Source organism: Strongylocentrotus purpuratus, unplaced genomic scaffold (genome assembly GCF_000002235.5).
Source record: "Strongylocentrotus purpuratus isolate Spur 01 unplaced genomic scaffold, Spur_5.0 spur5_scaffold_5, whole genome shotgun sequence".
Classification (NCBI taxonomy): Eukaryota; Metazoa; Echinodermata; class Echinoidea; order Camarodonta; family Strongylocentrotidae; genus Strongylocentrotus; species Strongylocentrotus purpuratus.
Genome location: NW_022145611.1, coordinates 5,954,154 through 5,977,964, shown reverse-complemented (window position 1 = coordinate 5,977,964; position 23,811 = coordinate 5,954,154). Strand labels below are relative to the sequence as shown.

Genomic DNA, 23,811 nt, shown 5'->3' with positions numbered 1-23,811 from the left:
ACAACAATATTACTAAAGATGTAGAATTATAAGCATCTACATGTACTGCCTTTCTTGATTAAAATGATGAGTATTCAATTACAAACCTCCAGAACTTGTTTCATAAAAAGTTCTACGCCTACATTGATGAAAAGTAACATTACATATCGCTAGCAAGCAAAACATACCGCAAGAAATGAAAGTGGTATTCATATTGAAAACTACATGAAACACTCCTTCACATATTATACATGTATAAACAAATATTATGTGATATATTGCAAAAATATATATAACTCATGGATTGCAATGAAATAAGATGTAGTATACAGCTATACATAATGATTTAAATTTGAACTGAAACTTCAGTGAAATGATACAATGGAAGATCAGACATAAAATAATTAACAGCAATATAAAAAAAAACAAGTTCAGACTTGCCAAATTCTTCGAATTTGGACATTAAAATGTTTAATATCTGTTTAAAATTCAAAAATTGCATTAAGAAGCCACGACCTTTCGATAGATGCAAAAGAAATATTCCTGATAACATGTCCCTATGTATCCAAATTGTTGTTTGGGACAAATTGTGTCTTCTTGTGAAACAGGATAAAATCCTCATGTATCTCAAGTATAACACGCATTACAAAATCAAACTTAGAAGAGTAATAAAAATGAAAAACATCTGATGCTAAGGGAAATCCATGCAATTACATAAAATAGTTTATCAATAATGATACTTCATAATTTTCTTGTCTATTTTCTTATGAACATGTTCAATAAACAAATTTAAACCTCATGAAGTATACTATTCATTTTTAGACATACATGGTGTATAATTATAATACAAGTGTACATGTATCGAGTTGTATTTTACTACCCTTGAAGTGTCTCAGTGAATTCATCATACAAAATATTCAAGAAGGCAGCCTATCATCAATTCATGATAAACACATGAAGTCCAAACAAGTGTTAATTATGTAAATCACTTTTTAAATATAAATTTTCTGAAGATTTATGGCAAATATAATTTAACGGCTGAGACATTTTCACACTCTAACATTTGGCTTTGAGGCAAGCACAGTTCAGACAGATTTTTTCTGATATTGCCCTACAACAAATCACTCAACAGAGTGTGTTAATATATATGTTAGTAAAGGAAACAGAACCTATACGTATATTAAAGAAGTGTTTAAAAATACACTGTAAAATGTGTAGGTTCTATGTTGAAAGCTGTTTCATCTTTTGAGTTACTAATGCATTAAAAATGTCTGCCCACCTTTTATTTTTTAAACACAAAGTATAAAACAACATGCACCAAGAATAAATGGCATACTTGCTAATAAATGGCATGTCCAAGGGGTCAAACAATGAAAATAAACTAAGACGACAATTTTCAATCAAATAATAGTAAATTGTAATGCAGGGAGATAATGCCCTAATGCATGTCATCTAAAAATGGAATGATAAAGTCGTGCTTCAAGCATGCAAACTATATAAATATAATACTGCACAGTGTACATGACAGAGATTAACAAAGATAGAATTATGTTCCATGTTTTGGTCCAACAAAAGTAATTTTTAGTAAAAAGCACAAGGAAAGCAATACTGATAGCAAACATGAAATAATCATCTTTTTTGCATAAAAGTGAAAAAAATCTAATGCCAAAACGATGTAAAATATAGAGCACTAAAAACACATGTCGACTTGTGAACGTCATGAAAGTAATGAACTCTTCAACGATCTTCCATATCATACAAATTTGCTAGTATAATGTTTCTTTTAAAAGAAATTCAAAAGAGATATAGATGACTTTTCCTTGACCAAATCACTCATCAAATAAATGGTAAGATAAGTGATTAGAGTGCACCTTCAAAATATACAACTGAATTGAAAATAATCTTAATTTAAACCCCTTAGAAATGATAGTAACATGCACCCTGGATTACAAATGGGTTTCCTCATGGCTATGTTGGGCTTAATATTTGATGCAACACATAGATCTTCTAGTTACATGCATAATGACTTATGAAAGATTAAAGGAATATAATGATGATTGCTATCAAGAATATCAATGTCCAGTAATACAAAAATAATGTAGATGTAGATATTAGAAATATTCTAATACCAGAATTTGAGTTTTAAAATCAAATGGTCATGCATTTATCAACATGCATTCACTTCAAATATGTGTATAAAACCTACAATTAAGCAAAGTGATCAAATAATGTATACATCTGTGCTAAAACGTGCTATTACAAATTAACCTTTCTTCAAAAATTATACATATACGTTCTCTGCCTGTAGCCTTGTACTCCTGGATCATTTACTTTCTTTCAAAGACAACAACAACAAAAACAATCCTTCTCTCTTAAGAAACTCTGTTTTGACTCGACAGTATTTGCAATCATACAAACACAATAATCAAAGTCTTAAAATTGCACAATATACTCATAGTGAGTCTAATCAATTAAATTGTATAATGCAGGATTAACTTTATACCAGCATGAAATAAAATTAAACAAAGAAATTTACAAAACATAGTCAATAGATGAATATCATACTGAATAGAGTAATATGGAAATAAAAATTAGTTTTATTTTCAGTCAACCAAATAGAATTAAGGAGGTTTTATGGCACAGGTTACTTTTTTTTAAAGTATTACTTGTCAGACACAAAGACAATATAATCACAAGATTTGTGATGGCAAATATGGTGATTTGGCAACCAAATTGCACAATTTTTCCATAGCTGCTTAGCTTTTAGTTAGACAAATCTGACCTGAAATCAATACTTTCTAGTTAAAAAAACATTTTGCAATTCTGACAATTCTTACGGCTGAATTTCCTCTCCTACTCAACACAAAGCTAACAATTCCATGGAAATGATTGCATAAAGGTGTACATGTAGTGGTAAATAGAAGTCTGCAGGAATGATGTTAAGACTAGTAACCATGCTGTTCATGCTTTCATTCTAGCTAGGTTAGATTATTATAATAGTCTTTAAACTGTCTTGTCTGCAAAAGATAGAAAGAAACGTGAAACTGCCCAGAATCGAGCCACTAGATGTGTCTTTGGCCTTGGATCTCGGACTCATACTTCTCCCATGATCAAAGAACTTCAACGGTTACCTCTACAACAATGCATTCTGTTTAAGGTCTGCTTACAATGTGTGTCTTCAAAATTCATATGGCACCTGGATATCTTAAAGACACCCTTCAAATGTACACAACAGCTCTTAACCTTCACTCAACTACTTACATAGATAAAGTAATTATTCCCAAATCTAGACTCTCATCTAGCGAAAAAAAGATTTACAATGGCTGCTTCAAATCATAGAGCGATATCCCACTTTCTATCAGAGAATTATCCTGCCTTGCCTCTTTCAAAAGATCCCTTAGAGCAAACTTCTCCCCTCTGAAACTTAATGTGATTTACCTAGTATTATAAGTCTACAAATTATTATATTATTATCATTATAATGACATTACAAGAAAAATTTTGCCAGAAAAGTATTCAAAATTATCAGAAATTGTATTGAAAGAAATTTGTATTTATAACCAAGATTTACCAATTGGTAAATCCCTGGGGTCATAATATACCGATAGACTAATAATCTGACCGCTGAGATGAAATCAATTTTGCACACTAACATTTAACTAAACTTTGCTTAGTTTATAACTTTTCTATCAATCAACCAGGCAGGATGCAGATATGAATATTTATGATTTTTGTTGTTGTCCCCTCGCAGTTTATCTCCTAAGCTGCCAGTTTGCAGATTACATGTTAATTTGTGCAGTTAAACAAATGATTCAACAGAGAAACCATCAACACTCTCTGAAACCTACAATTCATTTTACTGACCAAAAACATACATGTAACATAATGAAATCTACACATACATGTACCTATTCATAATTTCATATTTCTCTAAAATATATCAGATATTGACTATCCATTCTAACATACTAGTTTGTCAGAAAATGTGAATATGAATATAGTCTGATACTATAATCAGTATAAAGATTAGTTCTAGTCCCTTATGTCTCCTGTTTAATTACTATTGCTTCAAATTCATAAATACAGGCAACTCAATCATCATGAATATATACCTTTAATATATATATGTATAATATATATATATATATATATATATGCACATATATGATTGATATTGCTGTTGAGGTCATGGAAATAGAGTGAACCCATGTCCCGTACATGAATATTGTCCGCAGATAGCTACTATTGAATTATATCTTCTTTTAGTAGACCTATGCAGGATAAATAAAACCATCCTTCAACCATAGTTACATGTATATTGAGGGTTTTCCGTTTCATGCAGAGATGTCCAAATAATCTTATTGAGAGGGGGAAAGAAGGGACTGTCCCATGCATAATAATGATGATGATTTTTTTGAAGTCACAAAGATTTAAGTCCTTTTGAAGGAGTAACCTATGATTTGAATGCCTTCTTGTTTCCACTGTCGTACAGAATTTAAATTCGAGGTGCAATAAGCACCAGTATGGAATTCAATTGCCCTGTTCAGACACCCTTGTCTCAACTCTTTTTCTGTGGGGACTTTAAAGCCCCACTGCACTACTTATAGCCACTTGCGCCCTCTATAAAGCAAACAATGCCTTATCGGTGATCATTGGTCCCCCATGATCCTCTTTCTCTTATGTTAATTGAGAGCTGATTTGATGAGATAACAACCTGTCAGTGACCCTGCAGGGAGGTCTAATCCCTCCTGGCCAAACTAGTGCGGTGGGGCTTTAACGAAGACATTTGTGTCCTTCTGTCTCCCGAATTACATGTACAGGCAGAGGTTGGTCAGTGGTAAAAGGACATACAGGGTATGGGTTCGTATGATTCTTGACTTACAAGGCAGCAAAGGCAAAGTTACACCTGCAATTCAGCATTGTCTTGGCCAGGGTCCAGGTGTCCGTGAAGGGGTCATACTTCTCCACCCGGTCAAGATAGGCCGCTCCAGAGTGACCACCTGCAGCATAGATGTGTCCACCCATAACGGTCACTCCAAGACCTGCGAAGTGTGATTTGGTAGAAAGAGAGATCCAGTTTAATGAAACTCAAAATACAAACCCTTTTCATAGAAAACGTAAGATATAGATATAGATATCTAATTTAATAACAATCAAAACTGACTTTGAATACAGACATAGTAAAGATTTTCGTCTTGCACTCAGAGTTTATCGCAAGAATGAACAAAGAGCCAAAATTTGACAATTTAAACCGAAGCTACAGGAACTAATAGTGCACAAGATTTGCAGTGGCGTATCAAACAAAGAGTGTTCATAGTTGGTGTGTTTCATGTGTTTTATTCTTTTAGCTTCCTATTATATTGTCTGATTTTGGCTTTCGGTTCATTCTTGCACTTTACTCTAATGAGTATGAGATGAAAAGCTTAAGTACGTTTGCATTCCATGCTACTCCTCGTTTTGTAGTCCCAATCATCTCTTTGAAACTGACTTTCTATGATGAAAGTTGGGCAACAGTCCTTGAAAGAATAAACCTTGAAATGATCATTCCTCTCAGCAGCTCCTAGAAGCTATATCTAGGGATGTAGATAAAGAAATGCACAGTATGCTACTTAAGCTAAAAGGACTACGGAAGCCTAGTTTAACAGTCACATTTGGCATTGATTAAGTCCAAGTGTTTTGGACGGGAAGACAAAAAATAAATTAAAACAATTTTCAGGAGATGAAAAAAAAAAGGAAAACACAAATTACTTCAATTTGGTCATTAATTCTTTTCAAGTGCACATTCAGCAGCTGCATGAGGATAAGACTAAGATAAAAAGTTTCTGGTGATATGATGTATAACTAAATAGGAATCCCATAGGAGTTTCATTAAAAATCTAAGCATCATTATGAACTCTGATTCCCAAATTACAAGTCAGCCCCATCATGAGTGTTAACGGAAGAGGACAATTCTACTGATTAGTATAAAAAAAACAATTGCTTAGTGAAACGCTAAGAAAAACAGCTCCAAAGTTCAGCCCTTTTCAGGTTTCTTTTTCCTTTTGAAAGTAACAACATGGTATCAACTGTAAGTCACATATTCTCTTTTTCGATTTAAAAAAACCTTCTACAAACCTGTCCTTGGTATGCCCATAGAGGCGACTGTCTTCCAGGTATCCTGGTGCGTGTCATACCGCTCTACACTGCTTAGATACTGCTCCCCGTTGTGGCCTCCTACAACATAGATGAACCCGTGGAGAACAGCAACCCCAAAGTTAATCCGACGGTCAGTGAGAGGGGCCACCTTCTCCCAGAAGTCTTTGTCTGGATCATATCTCTCCATACTAGACGAGAAACACAAAGAAGGCTCGCACATGTCAATATAATGTTCATGTAGGCACAAGTTTATTATCAAAACTTAAAATATAATTTAAGCATTATCTAGATATTAGCTAAATAAAGCATTAAAGAGAAGGTTGAGTTCTGGGAAGAGGTGAAAAATTATTTGTGAGTGTTATCATTGTTATTATGCAAGTGTGGAAGAACATCAGATAAAACATGTTCCCTGAAAAGCATGGCTCTTCAAATGCCTTCATATTCTAAATATGGCATGTAACATCGTAAAAATCGGGATGGATTTTTACGCCACGTGTTTGTGTAGTCCCATATACATCTTTCTGTGTACAGTGCTTGTAATTTTACCAAGACTTGGCCAAATTTCTTATCATTTTGATGACTCCAGAACCTTGCAATACACACAAATACTTATATGCTAGATGAGCAACCTTTTCTGATCGATTCCACACCGTTTCTTTCACAATGCAATCACATGACCAGAACTCAACTTCATCTTTTAATACATACATTGTGAAACGTTTTGTGTTGCTTTGATCGAAGCTATCTGTATACAGGTACCATATATTGCATCGTTGCTAAACTTTCAATTTTTCAGCTGAAACACCTTCAGAAAAAGGAAGGACGGCTCCAAAAGCAGGGGAGATGTGTAATCTGTTGATTGAGTATTTGCCTGTGGGGTTATTTCAAATTTCATCAGGTCATCTGCACTCTTACTCTTACAACCTACTGGTATGACATCTTACCTGTTAAGATAATTAGGCCCATATCCACCAATGGCATAGATCTTGCCATCAACGACCGCTGTGGTGAAGATACTCCTACGCTCAAGCATAGGTGTGGCCATTTTCCACTGGTTGCTCTTCCGACAGTACACCTCTACATTCTTCATGTAAGACTCTCCATTATATCCCCCAAGGGCGTAGATCTTCCCGTTGAGCACCGCTACGCCATGGTTACTACGACACATGTGCATGCTGGCTACTGTGCTCCATGTGTTAATGTCTGGTTGCCATCTTTCGACGCCGTTGTCATAGCAGCGATACGAGGTCCCATTTCTGAGTTGGCAACGCACTCCCCCGATGACGTAGAGATTCTGGTTGACGACCGCAGCAGCGCACTCCTGGAGTCTGCAGTTCAGTGAGGCTACCTCACTCCAGCTATCAGTCTCAGATCGGTAAACTTCAACACTGGACAAGCAGGGAGAAACAAAATGGGAAAGATGAAATAAAATATATTTCCTTTTTAAGTAGCATGGCAAAGAATACAAACATCATACGGAGGTACAGGGCTTTGCAGTAGATCCTCCTTGACTCTTTCACAATTGTCTTTGCCCTATCTGGGATTGAGCTAGCTAAAAGGGCCAGGGGTCCGCTCCTCAAAACCGTCATAAGTCTAACTTCTTGACTATCTCATTAAAACACATCTTAATTCTATAACACACATTTTTGAGGGATAGACGGTTTTGAGGAACGGGCCTTTGCCCTCAAAGCTAACTCCTGGAAAGGGGTAAGAAGATTGTTGATCGAATTGATGCACGCTTTTCTTAAAAATCCATGGTGCCTAAGCTAAACTGCTTAATTTAAAACATATGCACAGGTTTCATACCTTCCTGCAGCTCCAAAGGTCTGCACCTGAAAGAGCACAAAAAAAGGATTTCCTAATATAAGGAGAAGGTATATTCAGCAAAGTGTGCCTTGAAAGCCTAACAAATACACAATTCTGACCAAACAGAATTTGAAGCCAGTGTTCTAGAACAATCATTTGAGGTCTTTTGCAAAAAAAATTAGTCTTTCAGCATTCAAACTTTTCAAACAAACATTCCATCTTAATGCAAATATGAGTCTGTCTGCTTAGGGGAAAGTTCATCCTGATTTACCTGTCAAGAGTTGCAAATAAGCCATTCTTGCCTCCTACAGCACAAAACATCTCTAACTCTCCTCTTCTCTTCAACTTGTCTTTCATCTTTTTGGCCAATGAAAGGCGGTCCTCTGTGTTGAGGTGGTATTGCAGTGCTTTGTTCACCTACAGTTTACAAACAGTAAACAACAAAAAAGCATCAAGTTAAAGACATTATGCTTAATGAATTACACAGCATTCAGTTAATAAAATTATCACAACAACATGATTCTACATTTTTAAACTAAACCCTATTTTTGTTTTTATCTTTCTTTTTCTTCATGTTTGTATTTAGATTGTTCATGTGGTATTCTCCACTTTTCATGCATGCTTGTCATATTGTATAATATTGTGTTTATGTTTAGCATAGGCTAGGTTTAGATCATTCCTATTTATCATTATACTTTTATATTGTTCTTTTGTTGTATTCTGTATTCTTTGTATTATTAAGCTATGTTTGTATTCTTTATTATGTACCATTATCATGACATGTACATGTGTTGTACTCTCATACCCCAGAAGGGGGTTGAATGAGTCAATAAATTCTATTCTATTCTATTCTATTCTATGATGTAAGTAGATCACATAGTATGACTATGATGGTATTTTAAGGAATCTTTTTTTTTCATAATGGTTACAAGATTAAAGATTTACATTCGATACCCATCAATCTATCAAGTGAATACAAATAATTTGCTTCATTTACATGTCCTGTAATCCTTTCACAAAATTCTCACAACATGCCCTTTTATTCAATTAAAGAATAGGGTCTAGACTTATTTTAATTTGTCGAGGAAAGGAGTTGGAAGGGAAATCCAATTCATCTTTACCTGTTCTTGGCACAGATCATTCTCCTTGATAAAGGGGTGGGTCTCGTATAACTTTGTTAAGGTCTTGTGGGTGAGTTGGGGCAAGCGAATGCACTGGAGAGCTCTTCCCAGGTAGCACTGTCGTCTGTTAGGATCGTAATTCAACCAGGTATCCAGGGCATCGAAGACGACTTCTTCCGAGGAAACATTGAGGTCATCTCGCGAGAGTATTTTAGTCAACTCTTCAAAGATCAGTTGGCAAAACTCTTCACTCTGGCTGAGTTCTTGAAAATGAGCAGCGATAAATTTGTCCCCGAAGGCCTGAAGTTCCCTGCATGCATGGACTTCAGCGAAATGGGTGATCCCAAGGCAATTCGTGGCATGGAGTTGAGCTTGTAAGAACTCGCAGCACAGCTTTTTCACAGAATGCATTTGAAAAAGATTGGCAGCTGGCAAGAGGGATTGGACATTGGCATGGGTAACTGCAATTCTTCCAGTGTAGGCAAAATCTACAAGCACGTTGATTGCAGTTTTATCGACCGATTTCAGATCGATTTCTTCTTTTTCACTTTCACACAAATTTCCAGTAAACATGGCTTTGAAATATGGGCTACATCCAGACAATACAGCTCTGTGGGCTTTCACTTTATGGCCGTCTACTCTAAGAACGACGTCACACAGATGACCATGTTGTTGCAAGCTATGCATTTCTCGCAGCACCATTCTTGCATGTCCGGACACCTCACTGCTAACTCCGCCGGAGGTAGCGGGCACTGCCACTGGGCAGCTGGCTTGAGATCCATTAAGGTTGCGACCATCGAGACGGTCAACACAATCTTGTTCGCGACTCATTTCGATCGAATAACCTCCCTAAAATCACAAAATAATGTACAAAGAATCACCTATTCACACCGAGCACATAATCTAGCAGCATGAGAGTCTTACTAATCTTACCACTGTCAATCATTATGGCACATTACAAAGGATAAAACATCTCCATTATTAATGGTCTTTCCGGAGATCCTCCATATTGGGATGAACAATTTAATTGTTGATATTTGATTAACTACGAAGTGCAAAACGTGTAAATGGTTTTTTCCAACGCAATGCAACGACAATGACAATTATTTAAAAAAAAATTCTTTAACGGCCCCTTCTGGGGTATGGAAGAAATACAGTTGAATAGTGCAAATATTAATGTTCAACAATGATATTCATTTACAAAATATTTATTTAAAAAAAAGCAGTTTAGATGACAGGGAGTTGGGTCTAGCTAATAATACCAACAGGCAATCACACATACATCTGTGAATGAATGATTTTGTTTATCATAAAGATTCTTTTTATTGCTTCCATTTTCAAGATAACTATGACAGGATAAGATATGATAACATCACATGCAGAAACAATCATAATATATGCGAATTACTATGCAGTTTATTAATTACATTTCTTTTTTAAAGAAAGGAGAGATTAATTAAATTGATGATGATGATATGGTAATGGTGATAAGAGTAATAAGAATAATATTGAAGACGATGATAATGATAATGATGACAATAATAATGATGATAATTATAATGATAATAATACTACTACTTCCAGGGAGATGAGAGTTTAAACTACTATATACCAATAATGAGCAATGACAATAAATTCAACAAGTTTGCCATGCTCTCCTCTGTATTAAGTTTACTATGTTCTCAGGGGATAGGGGTCACGGTACGTCACGTGAACAGAAAATATTAAAGTCGTCTGCAAGGAGAATAAATGACATTATTTCAGAGGAATTTCTGAAGTCATTGATATATATTACAAATAACAATGGACTCAATAATGAACATTGGGTTTGATATGTTAATCCAATAATAGAGCGAGTATAGTTTCATTAGAAAGTGAATACTAGGAATTCTTGCTGTGTGTTTTCCCCTCTTTACTTTCATCACGACTTCCATAAATATTAAATATTTAACGATTGTTATTTTACATGGAGATCTAGGTGGTATTTAGGAGCTAGGGTTATATTAAACTGAAGGGTCTCAATCAAGGTCTCAATACATGTATTTTTTGTTTGAAATTGACCCAGTTCGCTTGACATAGTCAGTTTAAATTAGTCTTATTTCATCAAACTGGTTTTAATTTTAGTCTACGTATTTATTCAACTAATGTTTGTCAGTATCGTAACATTCGTATAGCATTGTTTTATGAATTTAATATACCAAATAATGCATTAAAATGAAATAATAGATATGATAACTATAATCAACCTTGAGAATAAAAGAATGCTCTTGTATTCAGACTAGCTTGGAGTGACAGCTACGCAGCCACGCACACACAATCGCGTATTGTACATGATTCGTACACAATACATGAACAAAATCAAACAGCTGCACATAAAGCGGACGGTAAGAAACGGAGTCAAGGCCCCATTCCACACTCGTCGTACTCCCGATCCCGCTCACTTTACAGTTTTATTGTAAATTCGAATAACATGATGGACGAAGATAAAGGAGAAACAGAATCATGGGGTATCATCCTCCTTTCGCTAGCGATGTTGATCGGCTGCTACATTGCTGGATCAGTCCCATTATCTATTACGATGTCCGAGGTGAGTTCTCCCAAAATTAGAAAATCGCATCTCTCTGGTACCAGGCCAGGCCACTCTCTCTCTCTACGTAACGCCAGCTGGAGCTCCGAGCCCGATGCCGAAGGCGTCGGAGCTCCAGAGCAGAGCTAGAGCTAGGAAAACGACCCAAACAGCGGGTTGGGACACATTTTTTTCGAAATAGTAGGCTATACCTGTCATGTTTTTCAGACTCCTCTGGGCATCCGTCCAACGTCACGTCCATATTATAATTTGTTTATTGTTCAGCCTTCAATTTCATTCAAGTCTGGGTTTTTGTATTTTATATTTTGTTTTGCTGATGTTTACTTATTGTATTAACATGTAGATTTAACTGTAAGTCCGTTACTAGTTGCTGACTTCAGTATGCATCTTCACTTCGAAATGTTGTCTACAGACTAGAGTAGGCCCTATATTTTTAAAACCGATCTCTACCCGACGCATGTGCAAATTACATCAAAGGATTGATTGATTCCCTATCGTTCAGAGACTATAATTTACTCTGAAGAGTGAAGAAGTGACCGAGGATTACAGGATCAACCTCTCCTTGTATCATGATGATGATTTGTAGAGTCTATGAGTATGAGTATGAGTATGGAGTAGGAATGAGGAAACCAATGGGTGTGATGGATTGAAGCACGACCAGTGGCGTGTCAGTGCAAAAGTACACCTACTTGTGACTCGAACATCTAATTGCCTCTTCTTATCATTCCATAATATGTGGATTTTTTACACAGTGACCAGTATGCCCTTCTTTTTCTATTTTTTCTTCATTTGATTGTTTAATCTAATGACGTGATTTATATGGATGTACATGTATTACAATTGGTTGTTAAATTCACTGATCAGGGCCCTGTCTTACAAAGAGTTGATATTGATCCGAATCAATATCCAGTCCCTAAATCAATCACAAGTTTGCAGTCTCCCATCTCTTATGTACATAGTTGTGATTGATATCAATCACAAATAAGTTGCGATTGATATCAACTCTTTGTAATACAGGGCACAGGTCACTGCTTACTGGTTGCTTGGAGATAAGTTTTGATATAATAAGGCAGATTGTGTTCATTGTAGGTCCATGCATATTTGTACATACATGTAGGCGACATGTACTGTGAACAATTTATGCTCCATGTAGTGTAAACATTTTTAGGGGGAAGCACTTCAGCCTTCAAGAGTTTCACCCAGGAGACTGGACTGTTAATAAATGTTAAAAATGTACAACTGTCAACTACGGGTACTCTGTCTATAAAAAAAACCCACAGACATATTAATTTTTGTGCAGCTTTAAAGACTAAAGTGTTAAATTTTGTTTTTCCCCAATGCTCTTTTTACTGTCATAGAAAAATTGAACGTAATCTTTGTTCTTTCCAGAATAAAACTAGACTGACTACGGTAATCGGGGCAGGACTTCTCGTTGGCACATCTTTGGCTGTTATCATCCCCGAAGGAATACACTCACTCTTTGCAGATGCAGGTAATTTTTAGAACAACAAACTGTCCATCCATGATCAAACATGTTGATACAGGGATTTAATGAGACCTCTTACCAATTGTTTCTTCTGCTCTGTGTGTTCAGGCTCGCTGATATCCTTTATCTGAAATATCAGTTTCAAGTAATTGATTCTGTAAAGAGATGTAGGAAGTTTGAAAACCGATAAAAAATTATTCAAACAAACAAACAAAGAGGCCAGTTGGCTCAATCTGTAAAGCCTGTTGAACCATATATTGTGGGTTTGAATCAAATCCAGGCCGATGACTGAAGCCTGCATTGTGCGTTATATGCACCTCCCCTCTTTCATAGATGCAGGCTATGAGAGAACACTGTCCCTTGGATAGGGTGTTAAATGGAGGCCCAGTGTAGAGGAGAGTCACCACCTTTGCATGTTAAGAACCCACTGCACTGTTCAAATAAGAGTAGGGGATACGTTTATATAGTGGTGCACCTGCACATCATATGTCAGTTAAATAGGAAAGAGAGACCCAAGGGTTACTGTGATTCCACTCACTTTTCCTTTCCCCGGCACAGGTGATGCCAAATACTTAATGATTTTTATTTTATATAGATAATAATTTTAGAGTACTATAGCCAGTGTACTTGCATGATATTTGATGCGCAGGGCAGTTTAAGTATTACTTCCTTACAGCCTTCTCCAATGCTTAACCAGTGGAATGGAGGATAGGGAGGTTTACATTTCCTCCTTTTTATTATTATATGAGCAATAAGTGTCTAGTCATGTAGCCTCTGTAGATAAGTGTTTATGTTCAGCAACACTTCCTTCCTTGTCATTCCCTCCTGTTTCACCAAAATTTCAAGGTCACCAGACCTTTCCATCTTTTTTTTACTGCTCACTCACTGTTTACCCTGCAGTTCAAAATATCTAAAAGTTAGTTTTAGATATTGTGAACTGCAGAAATATCTAAAAGTTAGTTTTAGATATTGTGAACTGCAGGGTAAACAATGAGAAGTTTGTCTGTTTGGAGCCAGAAGGTCGTTAACTCATATACTTTAACAATGACTTAATGCCCTTCTGGCTTTGAACAGACAGTGTATGATAACCTGTCTGTTAGGATGGTTGGGAATACACCTCCAAGTTTAACGTCTTCCTGAAAGATTGAAATAGTTTACATCCTCTTCCTGTTGTTGTACACCTGTCTGTACTTCTGCTGTTGAAGCTGTTCAGGCTGTGTGTTTTTGTTTTTAATTTAGGGGAAGGATAGTGTTTGCAATGTAGATGAAGGAGTATTTTATCTTAGGAACATATACTTTTAGTAACGAAGAAAAGTAATGAACTGAAGAAATAAAAAAAAACATGTAATAATAATTGGAAGAAAAAAAACGTATTAAGATGAAATGGTGCAGTAAATGTAAGAAATACTAAAAGATATTGAAGAACCCTTGCCTATTGCCTATTGAATGTAAATCTACCAAATCTCTTCCCTCACAGCTCCCCACAACCACGAAGACGAAGCCAGAGCAGTACTAGTAGGTCCAGAAAACAAACTGGAAGTAGGGCAAGAGACCAATCAGGAAGCAGATGACCACGCCCATCACCACGCCCACTCGTCCGTCGAGGACCTCCACTCTCTGGTTGGCATAGCTCTGGTGTTTGGTTTTGTTTTTATGCTGTTGGTGGATCAAATAGGAGGCGGCCATGGGCATTCGCATGCACAGATTCCAGGTAGGTCTCTCATTTACATTTGCCACTCGCCACCCAGGGGGAGTTAACAGGGTTCCTTTTAGAAAGCACTTCCTTGAATGCTTGAGCAACTTTGTGGGGAGCTTGGCTAGCCAGGGTAACTGCAGTTCTTTGTCCACACCTTGAGGAACATGGAAATATAGCTCCATATAGTTATGAAATTGTGATAAATCCTATCATTATCAGGGCTTTGCACGAAACGGGTGAAAGGGCAAATAGAAATTTTAAGATCGCATCTAAATGTTATGATTGTGGCATTAAGTATTGATTGAGATAAAGAATAACCCCCTTGTTTGAGAAATTTGTTTTTAAAGACAACAATCTTGTACATTAGAGTCTAGAGATACATGCATTTTATTTGAATGAAATTGACTATAACTTAATCACATCGTTTACACACAATATATGTAATTTTATGAATATAAAAATCAACCCATTTGACATGAATCGCATGGACTGGGGTTGTAGCCTGTTGTTTAAATCTGCTATACACTGTTTGTATGTTACGGTTCTACTTACATTGTTATCTTATATGCTTGGAAATGGTATACATGATGGTATGAACATATATAATCTATAATTATAGTTGTCCTAGTATCACATTGGTTATCCAAGCAGGGTTGTATACATATAGGTGTCCAATATCTAGTGGAAGAGGAAAGAGGGGTGAGGTTGTCCCAAACCCTGCAGAATTGTGGGTTGGGTGCGGGGAGGTGTCCAGAGTGCATGTACATATCATAATATATACTGTTCTATTCCTAATACGTCATGCCTTTGTCTTGATGATCCTGTCATTGCAGGTGAACAAGAAGCAACAGGTAGAATAGGAAGGGGGAAGAGCATAACTGCTACACTAGGTCTAGTGGTACATGCTGCAGGTAAGGATACTCATTTATTATAAAGAGAGCTGTCATGTTTTAACCATCAAAAGATTATCAAGAAAAAAAGATGATTAATGGAATAGGTAACAATCAAGATAAAAAATTAGAAAAATAAAGATAAAAATCAAGATCCGCGGTTCGAGTCCCGCCACGGCACTAATGTCCTTTGCCACTCTCCACCCATGTGTTAAATGGGTACCGGTAGGAAGGAATTCCTTAAAATGCTGTGAGCGTCGAAATCGGCAGCCTAGCATAGCCGGGTAATGTTGGAGCGCCTTGAGGACCTTGCAAGGTCGATACGTGCGCTATATAAGAATCCAATATTATTATTATTATTATTAAGATTAAAAAAAAGCTTATTATTGGAATAGATGATTCAAGGTGGTCGAAAAATAAAAATTCAAACATAAAATTGAATCTTGCAAGGTGTATAAACTAATATGTGCAAAGCGCCATGTTTTTTGTTGCTTATATTCAAATAAAAAATGAGAATGCAGACAAAGTATTTTCTAACAGTATAAAAACTCAGCATTCTCTTTAAGTACATGTAGAAGAGGCAAACCTTAAATTACAAATGCATTTAGTTGTCGTTATTTGGGATAGGTGACTGAAGCTTAGGAATCCAAATTGTAACTAACTTTATTTTTTTAATCTTTTTGCAGCTGATGGCGTTGCTATGGGGGCAGCAGCTAGTGGATCTAGAGCCGATGTTCAAATGATTGTATTTGTTGCTATTATGTTGCATAAGGTAAGCTCTCATTGTCATTGTTTCATTATTCTGCTATTCGTATATTACAAGTATTGGACCAAAATATTTTTGCTATCACTGTGCAACTTTATGCAGTGATGGGAAATGTGGATCATCTGTTAAGTTTAAATACAACATTTAAATGTAATATTTGTTGAAGAAGTCCAATGCTCAAATGCTAAAGGTTTTAGTTTTTATTTGTTTTTTGGTACATAACAAAGTAACCTGCTTAGGAATTTCTATAATCCTTACCATTTCTCCAGTAAATCCAATAGGATAGGAATGCTGTTGAGGTTTTTTAAGTATTGTGAACATTTGTAAACAGGCACCTGGCTGGAATGCTCCCCAGGGAGTGGAGAAGGTACATAAGGTGTGTGCAGGCAGGTCTGTATCTGATGACCAGTGTAATGATGTCTTTGTAACGCACTCAGAGACAAGAAATGTATTAGCTGTAATGCAAATCCAGCATATCATTGTGATTATGATTTTTCTTTCTTGACAGGCACCAGCAGCTTTTGGGCTCGTCACGTTCCTATTGCACGAAAATTACGAGAGGAATAGGATACGAAAACATCTGGTGATCTTCTCATTAGCAGCCCCAGTTATGGCTATCTTCACATATTTTAGCCTCAGTCATGTAAGTATGCACAGACTTTGTGTACATGTAGTATATACGTAGTCAATAGATTAATGTTACGATGAGCATTCCTTAAGAATAACACAAATTGTGTCTTTGTGTACAGCGGTCATGTCCGTCACCACTTGATGCTCCGGACGATGTAACTTATTACCCGGTTCATAGTAAAAGGGCCAAATATGTACCGCTCTGGCATAATCAGGTACCCATTTGCACCTGGGAAGAGAGTGGCAGACATAGATTAATTTCTCTCCCAAAATGCAGTACTGGCTTGGATTTGAACCCTCCATTTTTGGATTGATAGTCAAATGAATGAACACTATACCACGATACCTCTTTAAAGGGGATCAGTCACTTTTTAAAACTTTTTATATTCTGCATGTTTGGGGTTCAATCAGGTATCCAGTATTCAAATTATCATTATTGATTATAATTTGACAGATTTTGTTACTCCTGTGTTTATCAGTAATTCTAAGAATCTACAAACATTTTTGGTTGTACATTCATTAAATGTCTGTTTCCTTTTATTGATCATTTATCACCCACAGGCTAGTAAAGAGGCGTTATTATCTGTCAATGCAACAGGCCTATCTATGCTATTCTCAGCGGGTACCTTCCTCTACGTAGCCACAGTACATGTATTACCAGAGATACAAGCGCCTCGCCAATCCAGCGCCCCTGCTACAGACCCAGAGGGGGCGGTAGACATCAGGCAAGGCTTCACATGTGGGGAATTAGCGGCGCTCGTTATCGGTTGCCTGGCACCCCTTGTATTAGCCATGGGACACCATCACTAGCCAGTTCAAAAAGGACTATTATTATCATTATTTTATTTTTTTAAAGGATGTTTTTAATTGGTGTCAAGAAGAAGCCAGGGCAGTGTTTCACAAAACCCTTGGGACAAGTTTGCCAACATCCCAATGAAAGGTTGTGTTCCAACTAGCAGGTGTTTCAGTAGGATGTCGGTGAACTTGTACCGATGGTGGTTTCATGAAACGTTGCCCTGATATCTGGCTTGCATTGTATCTGGTTCAGTTGTGGTGAGAATGTTGTATGTGTGACAGCAAGCAAAAGAGTTTTTTAAATTTTTTTATTTGGGAAGGGGCATAGCTGTGATAAAATGCTCAGTTCAAGACTTTACGGAGACAAACAATTTTTGCATTTTATTCTCCTCAACACGAGACTCGAACCCACGCACATGACAATAGTCACGAGAGCCAGAGGATAATCCGATTGCGCCACACAGCGTCCTTACAAATTTGTCTACTGATATATGGAAGGTCCAATTCAGACCCAGGCCATAAGTTCCATATAAATTATCCTATTATGTTACAAAATTTAAAAAAAAATTAATTTGGTCATGAGGTGAAAATGATAAGTAATTTCAAAGTTACACATTTTTGTATTTTGATTAAGTTGATTTGTACAGAATGACGAGTGTGACATTTGGCACCCCGTAAACTGGTGAACTAAATCTATGCACTGGAGCTGGCTTCAAACCTGGCGTAAAGTAAGGTAGCCTTTGTGAATATGACAAGAATGACGAATTTGACATTTATCCCCCCATAAACTGGTGTTATCTGAACCGAGGCTGCGCTTAAACCTTGGCGCAAAGTGAGAATATGGGATGTTGACTTTCGCTTTAATCTTCCTTACATTCATGCATGTGTTCATCCAGTCGTCCAATCTCAGGAGTTCCAAGCCTACAGAAACTGACTTATATCATATGTCATTAGAATATTCTATTCACAAGGGAACTGTTTCAGCCAGAGAGTAGTTTGTGCATACTGGTAATTCTTTATTAAAACAAAATGTGTGCTGAACGAAGCTACAAGTTGGACAACCGAAAAAAATATCATGTGAATGAAAATAGGCAAATTATTATCGACTTGGGTAGTGACTGAAGGCTGCAGCCCTTTTTGGAAAACTACCTAAGACTAACTAATACGTTTTTACATTTCATTTACTTTTACATAGTTCTTTGTTGAGTCTAAATGTTACTTGCTTCTTCAAATATAAATGTTTGTGTGTACAAGGTCCAGTTTTATAAATTAGGTACATTTGTGTCAATTGGCAGAGAACTAAATGAAGTAACTTCAGATTATTATGAATTATAAATGTATCTTACTATTTTGGCCTTGTGTGGTAAAATTTTAGATCATTTAATAATAATAATAATAATAATAACTTTTACTTATATAGCGCTTTTCATAAGACATTTATATCAAAGCGCTTTACAATATTGATACAATTAAAACTATAAAACAGAGTAATGACAAGAAAACAAATATAAAGTGAAATTATGAAACATAAGATAACAAGGTAAGGTAACAATATAAGAACTAGGTAACAATTTAAGAACTAGGTAACGATTCAAATTGATTTGGTCCTTTTATTGGATTAACTCGTTACATTCACAGATGAGGTACTGTTAGGTTTCTTATTAGGGCCCTCCTGTCACTTTCTGATCAGTATTTACCCTTCTTTGTGCACATTATTTGTTTATGTATATTTCATATGTTTCTGTAACTTAAATACAAAGCAGTACATCTTTGTATGTATGCTATGCAATCATTGGCATGCATTGCATTTTGTAGCTCAGTTGGCGTTATGCAAAACAAATCGCATCAGTTGGCCAAAGCATATCAATTCCATTGCTTTTGATTGGACATATGTGGTTGTTTTCTGTCTGTCAACTTATCCGCTGGTGAGAGCCAGAGGATACGTCGACTCTTTGTGATAGGCTGACTACGAATCATCAGGCAACACGTGATCTTTTTGGATATGAAAGCAGAAGTTCATGCGAAGATGCACTTTAAGGTCGCGACCTTTGGTAGTAGGGTTTTCACAAAGTGTCAAATAAAGTGGACCAGACCATTTCTAGATGAGAGGGGTTTATTTTACAAACATTACCCCAGTCATTTCGTGAATATGCCAGTTCAAGGTTGCAGTCTGAGCATGAGCAGATAAAGGCCATCGTAGACCAAATTGTGAAATACACGGAGAAAAAAATACTGGATATGTACTCATTATTTCAAAATGTGCAAACACTATGAACATGACGACAAAGAAAGCGGACAAAATATACAGTTCCTCAGGTAGACAAAGGAACATCCCTTCACTGCTATTATGTAAAAAGGTGAATATACATGTGACACTTGTTCTACACATTTGTACATAATAGCAGTGAAGGGATGATTCTTTGTCTACCTGAGGAACTGTATATTTTGTCCGCTTTCTTTGTCAGTCATATTCATAGTGAAAGGGGGACGTCTTCATGTTTTGAAGATCTGTGGATAGGTCAGGGTCATTTGGGACATGTGCTAACCGTTATCTGGTCTATAAAGGGGCATGCTTTCACAAAAGGTCAGGTAACGCGACCACCCTACCTGACATGACGCGATGACCTGATGATTCAAAGTAAGCCATGTAATATATTAAGAGTAATACCCTTCTGGCTCTCAGGAGATGATATCATCATTGTCTTTAATTGTTTTCAAATATCTCGTCTCCTTATGCAGTGACTTATCAAAAGCTTACATATGCATTTGGTATTTAGCCGCCATGAGCCTGTTTTGTAGAATGAACAAATTATCAATTAGATCATGTATGCTGGCACTTGATGTAATCGACCGCACATTTTGAATTTTGTTTGATGTGATGATTTGAAATTCACCATTGAGGGAATCTGGGCACCTTTAATGTTTGTGTTTTATTTGATATTTACAGATAGTATTATTTTATTGTACTCAATAGAGCTCTGTCATTGAAAATATATTTGTATTTAATCCATGCTTTCGCACAGTGCTGTAAACCACTTAAAGACAGGGTGTTCTACTGACACGACTTGAAATTTTATGTGTGTGCTGCCCTCTGCTGCTCACAATGTCCCAAGTGTCGACGGCTATGTCCCACAATGCTTTACCAACTGCAGGACACGGGTGTGATGATGCTCGGGTACAGGAACCGGAAATCGCTCTCTGTAAGCCTTTGCCAAAAGATGCGGCAATTTTTTAAAATTTTGTTTATTTCCATTTCCAACAAAATAAAATAAAGTACATGGGATTGCATGGTACATAGTAAAAATATGAATTGGAAATACATTACAGCAGTCGTAGTGATGTCGTTCGTAAAATACCCTACTACTGAAAACAGATTTATGGCAAATAAAAACCTTAGCATACTCGCTAATCTGCGTTTTGAAGGCGGGTACAGAAAGGTGAAATGCTGTGTGCAAATGTCAGTTTATTGGACATCACTGTTATTATTTTCATCAGGCATCTTGTTTGATCTAGGCTCTATTATTAATGATTATTAAAAGGTGTAGTAAAAAGGAAATGAGTCCCTCTTGTACAGCATAGTTACAGATAAATTAGTCCTGTGCAATATACATGTACATTACTTGTATTTAGCTTTTTAATTAATTTTTGTCTCCTAAAACTGATTGGAAAGATTCTTGTGATCGTTTATTATGTAATCATGTTGGGTTAGATTTGTAATTTCAGTTTATGCAGTTAATTTGAAAAGGAAAAGGTACAATCAGTTCACTTTTTGCGTCTATGATTATCACAATACTTATTATCTACAGTATTGATCTTTTTGTTGGTGAATGCTGATGTAAATTTGCTTTATACTGCTTGAAATATGGCAAATATTTTTATTTTTACAATGAAATGTTCTCAAATTGATAAAATCACTGGAATTATTTTAGGAAAGAAAGCCTTCACTTTGTTGGCTTTTGATTGAAACTACAGGTACACAAGTTGTCAATTATTATTATCTATTTTTGTCTTCATTTCTTTTCTCACGAGATGACCAAAGCATTATTATATCAAAAGTAATTCAAACAAAAAACAGGCAGAGTAGCTGTAGTGTTGTTCTGTTACCAGTTCTAGTGACCTTTAAAGGCTCTTCTTAGTATAAATAATAATTAAATAATAAATAATTAATGGGAATGTACAGAGAACACTGTTTTGAACGTGAACACAGATTTGCCCTTCTAGACATGTTAAATCTAGGCAATTTTTTCTTCCGTTTGCGGAAAATAACTGAAATTTGCTCCAACAACAATTTGAGGCTTTCTTTCATTAAAGATAGAGGGTCAGGTTAGTGATTTGGTTTTTTTTTAGAAAAGAAAAAGTGTTTGGTTAAGGTTGGGAAATTAGTCTCTTTAGTTATTGATCTGGAGCAGTTATCACCACAGCTGTTCTTTACAACCATTTGAAGGAAAAAAGCAATCATTTCGGAATTCAGGTCTACCAAGAAAAACACATGAGGAAATATATGACCTTGAACAACACTTGACTACTACTTTCAACTATAATGCTGTTATATGAGCAAAACTATCTATTTAAGTGAAAATTATCATTCTCTGATTTCCTTTAAATGTACTTGTTAATGGTCTTACTGTACATATAACCTGTATATGTGGAATCTATGTAAAATATTCACTATATAGCATAATGTGAGCTGAAAAAAATGTAATAAATCTGTTTACAGTAAAAGTTTAATAACTGAAATGTCTGAGTTTTTGTTTGCCTTTGTGTATTATTCTGCTTAGTTCAAAATAATTGCACTTACACACAAGCCATTTACCATACAGCAAAACCCTTACTTTATTTTGGGTCAAAAACATTTACACCAGTCTCTGCTGTAAGCAAAGACAAAAAGTTCCGACATTTCAACAAAGAATTGTAAACAATATGTAAATGTCATCAAAAGTTAGCCTCTATGGTTATACCTACAATAATATCGAAATCTGCTTCTCAACTCAAGACTTGGAAGTATTGTAAATCTTTAACCCTTCTCTCCTTCTTTGATTCTGGATGTTGGTCCTGCAATTGAACTATATTCCCCAACGCTTCTGTAGCTTCTCTTTTTATATCTTGCACATAATTTAATTCACAGGGATAAGGTCCTGAACTAACCTAGCTATACCCCCTATAATTCACTTGTAAAGAGAATCCTTTTCAGCCATGGCGTATACGGTTTACCGAACATGTCCATCTTGGCACATTATATCCCTTATTAAAGTAGAAATTCAAAGAAAATCACAAATATGTCAACTAATGTATCACTAGTACCCAGTTGTTGTTGTTGTGTTTTGTGTTATTGGCGATTAGTCAGTGATTTGACTATTGTCGCCAAATTACTTTACGGCACGTGTTATATCTCTCAATTTTGGATTTAAAAAAAAAAAAAATTATTTCGTTTTATATTTATCTATCTTTTAAGATAGTATCGTAAAATAATATCGTAAGCAAAACATTCATGGGCTTTGTTAGTGTTTCTTAACAGTACGTGCAGATTATTTGTTATATCACATACACACCATACATAAATATGTATATAAGATAGCACCTACACAAGCTTCTATATTCAGTAATCTTATCATACCTTTTATCATTGTTGTTACTTTTTCTTATTTTATTTTCTTAATACATAATGTTATTATATTTTTAATGTACTGAGTGTAATTTAACATATTTATAATATCGTATTATGTTTTACTGTTCTTATTTTATTTTCTTATTACATTATGATTGTTATTATATTTTTAATGTACTGAGTGTAATTTAGCATATTATAATATTGTATAATGTTTTACTATTCTTATTTTATTTTCTTATTACATTATGTTATTATATTTTTAATGTACTGAGTGTAATTTAACATATTTATAATATTGTATTATGTTTTACT

The 23,811-nt window shown here is 35.7% G+C and overlaps 2 protein-coding genes across 2 annotated transcripts; one reads left to right on the top strand and one right to left on the bottom strand.

The window, feature by feature from the left end:
- Positions 1-4,654: 4,654 nt before the first annotated feature.
- On the bottom strand, positions 4,655-10,080 carry LOC574748 (kelch-like protein 28). The gene is made up of 5 exons (XM_775132.4): positions 9,042-10,080; positions 8,192-8,337; positions 7,059-7,502; positions 6,094-6,302; positions 4,655-5,021 (listed from the first exon to the last, which is right to left on the bottom strand). Exons 1-5 carry the CDS (start codon positions 9,870-9,872, stop codon positions 4,858-4,860), a joined length of 1,794 nt encoding a protein of 597 aa, XP_780225.1. The 5' UTR covers positions 9,873-10,080; the 3' UTR covers positions 4,655-4,857.
- A 1,315-nt stretch (positions 10,081-11,395) lies between these two features.
- LOC587373 (zinc transporter ZIP9) lies at positions 11,396-19,226 on the top strand. The gene is made up of 7 exons (XM_787103.5): positions 11,396-11,628; positions 13,018-13,120; positions 14,592-14,825; positions 15,644-15,721; positions 16,387-16,472; positions 16,975-17,109; positions 17,658-19,226. The coding sequence occupies exons 1-7, from the start codon at positions 11,512-11,514 to the stop codon at positions 17,904-17,906; spliced, it is 1,002 nt and encodes a 333-aa protein (XP_792196.3). The 5' UTR covers positions 11,396-11,511; the 3' UTR covers positions 17,907-19,226.
- The last annotated feature ends 4,585 nt before the right edge of the window (positions 19,227-23,811 follow it).

Coding starts and splice junctions, on each gene's coding strand:
- LOC574748 (XM_775132.4), bottom strand. CDS start 9,872: ATGAGTCGCGAACAAGATTGTGTTGACCGTCTCGATGGTCGCAACCTT. Junction 7,503..8,191: donor TTATTTGCAACTCTTGACAG/GTAAATCAGGAT, acceptor CTGCTTGTCCAG/TGTTGAAGTTTACCGATCTG. Junction 6,303..7,058: donor GGGCCTAATTATCTTAACAG/GTAAGATGTCAT, acceptor TTTCTCGTCTAG/TATGGAGAGATATGATCCAG.
- LOC587373 (XM_787103.5), top strand. CDS start 11,512: ATGATGGACGAAGATAAAGGAGAAACAGAATCATGGGGTATCATCCTC. Junction 14,826..15,643: donor TTCGCATGCACAGATTCCAG/GTAGGTCTCTCA, acceptor CTGTCATTGCAG/GTGAACAAGAAGCAACAGGT. Junction 16,473..16,974: donor TTGCTATTATGTTGCATAAG/GTAAGCTCTCAT, acceptor CTTTCTTGACAG/GCACCAGCAGCTTTTGGGCT.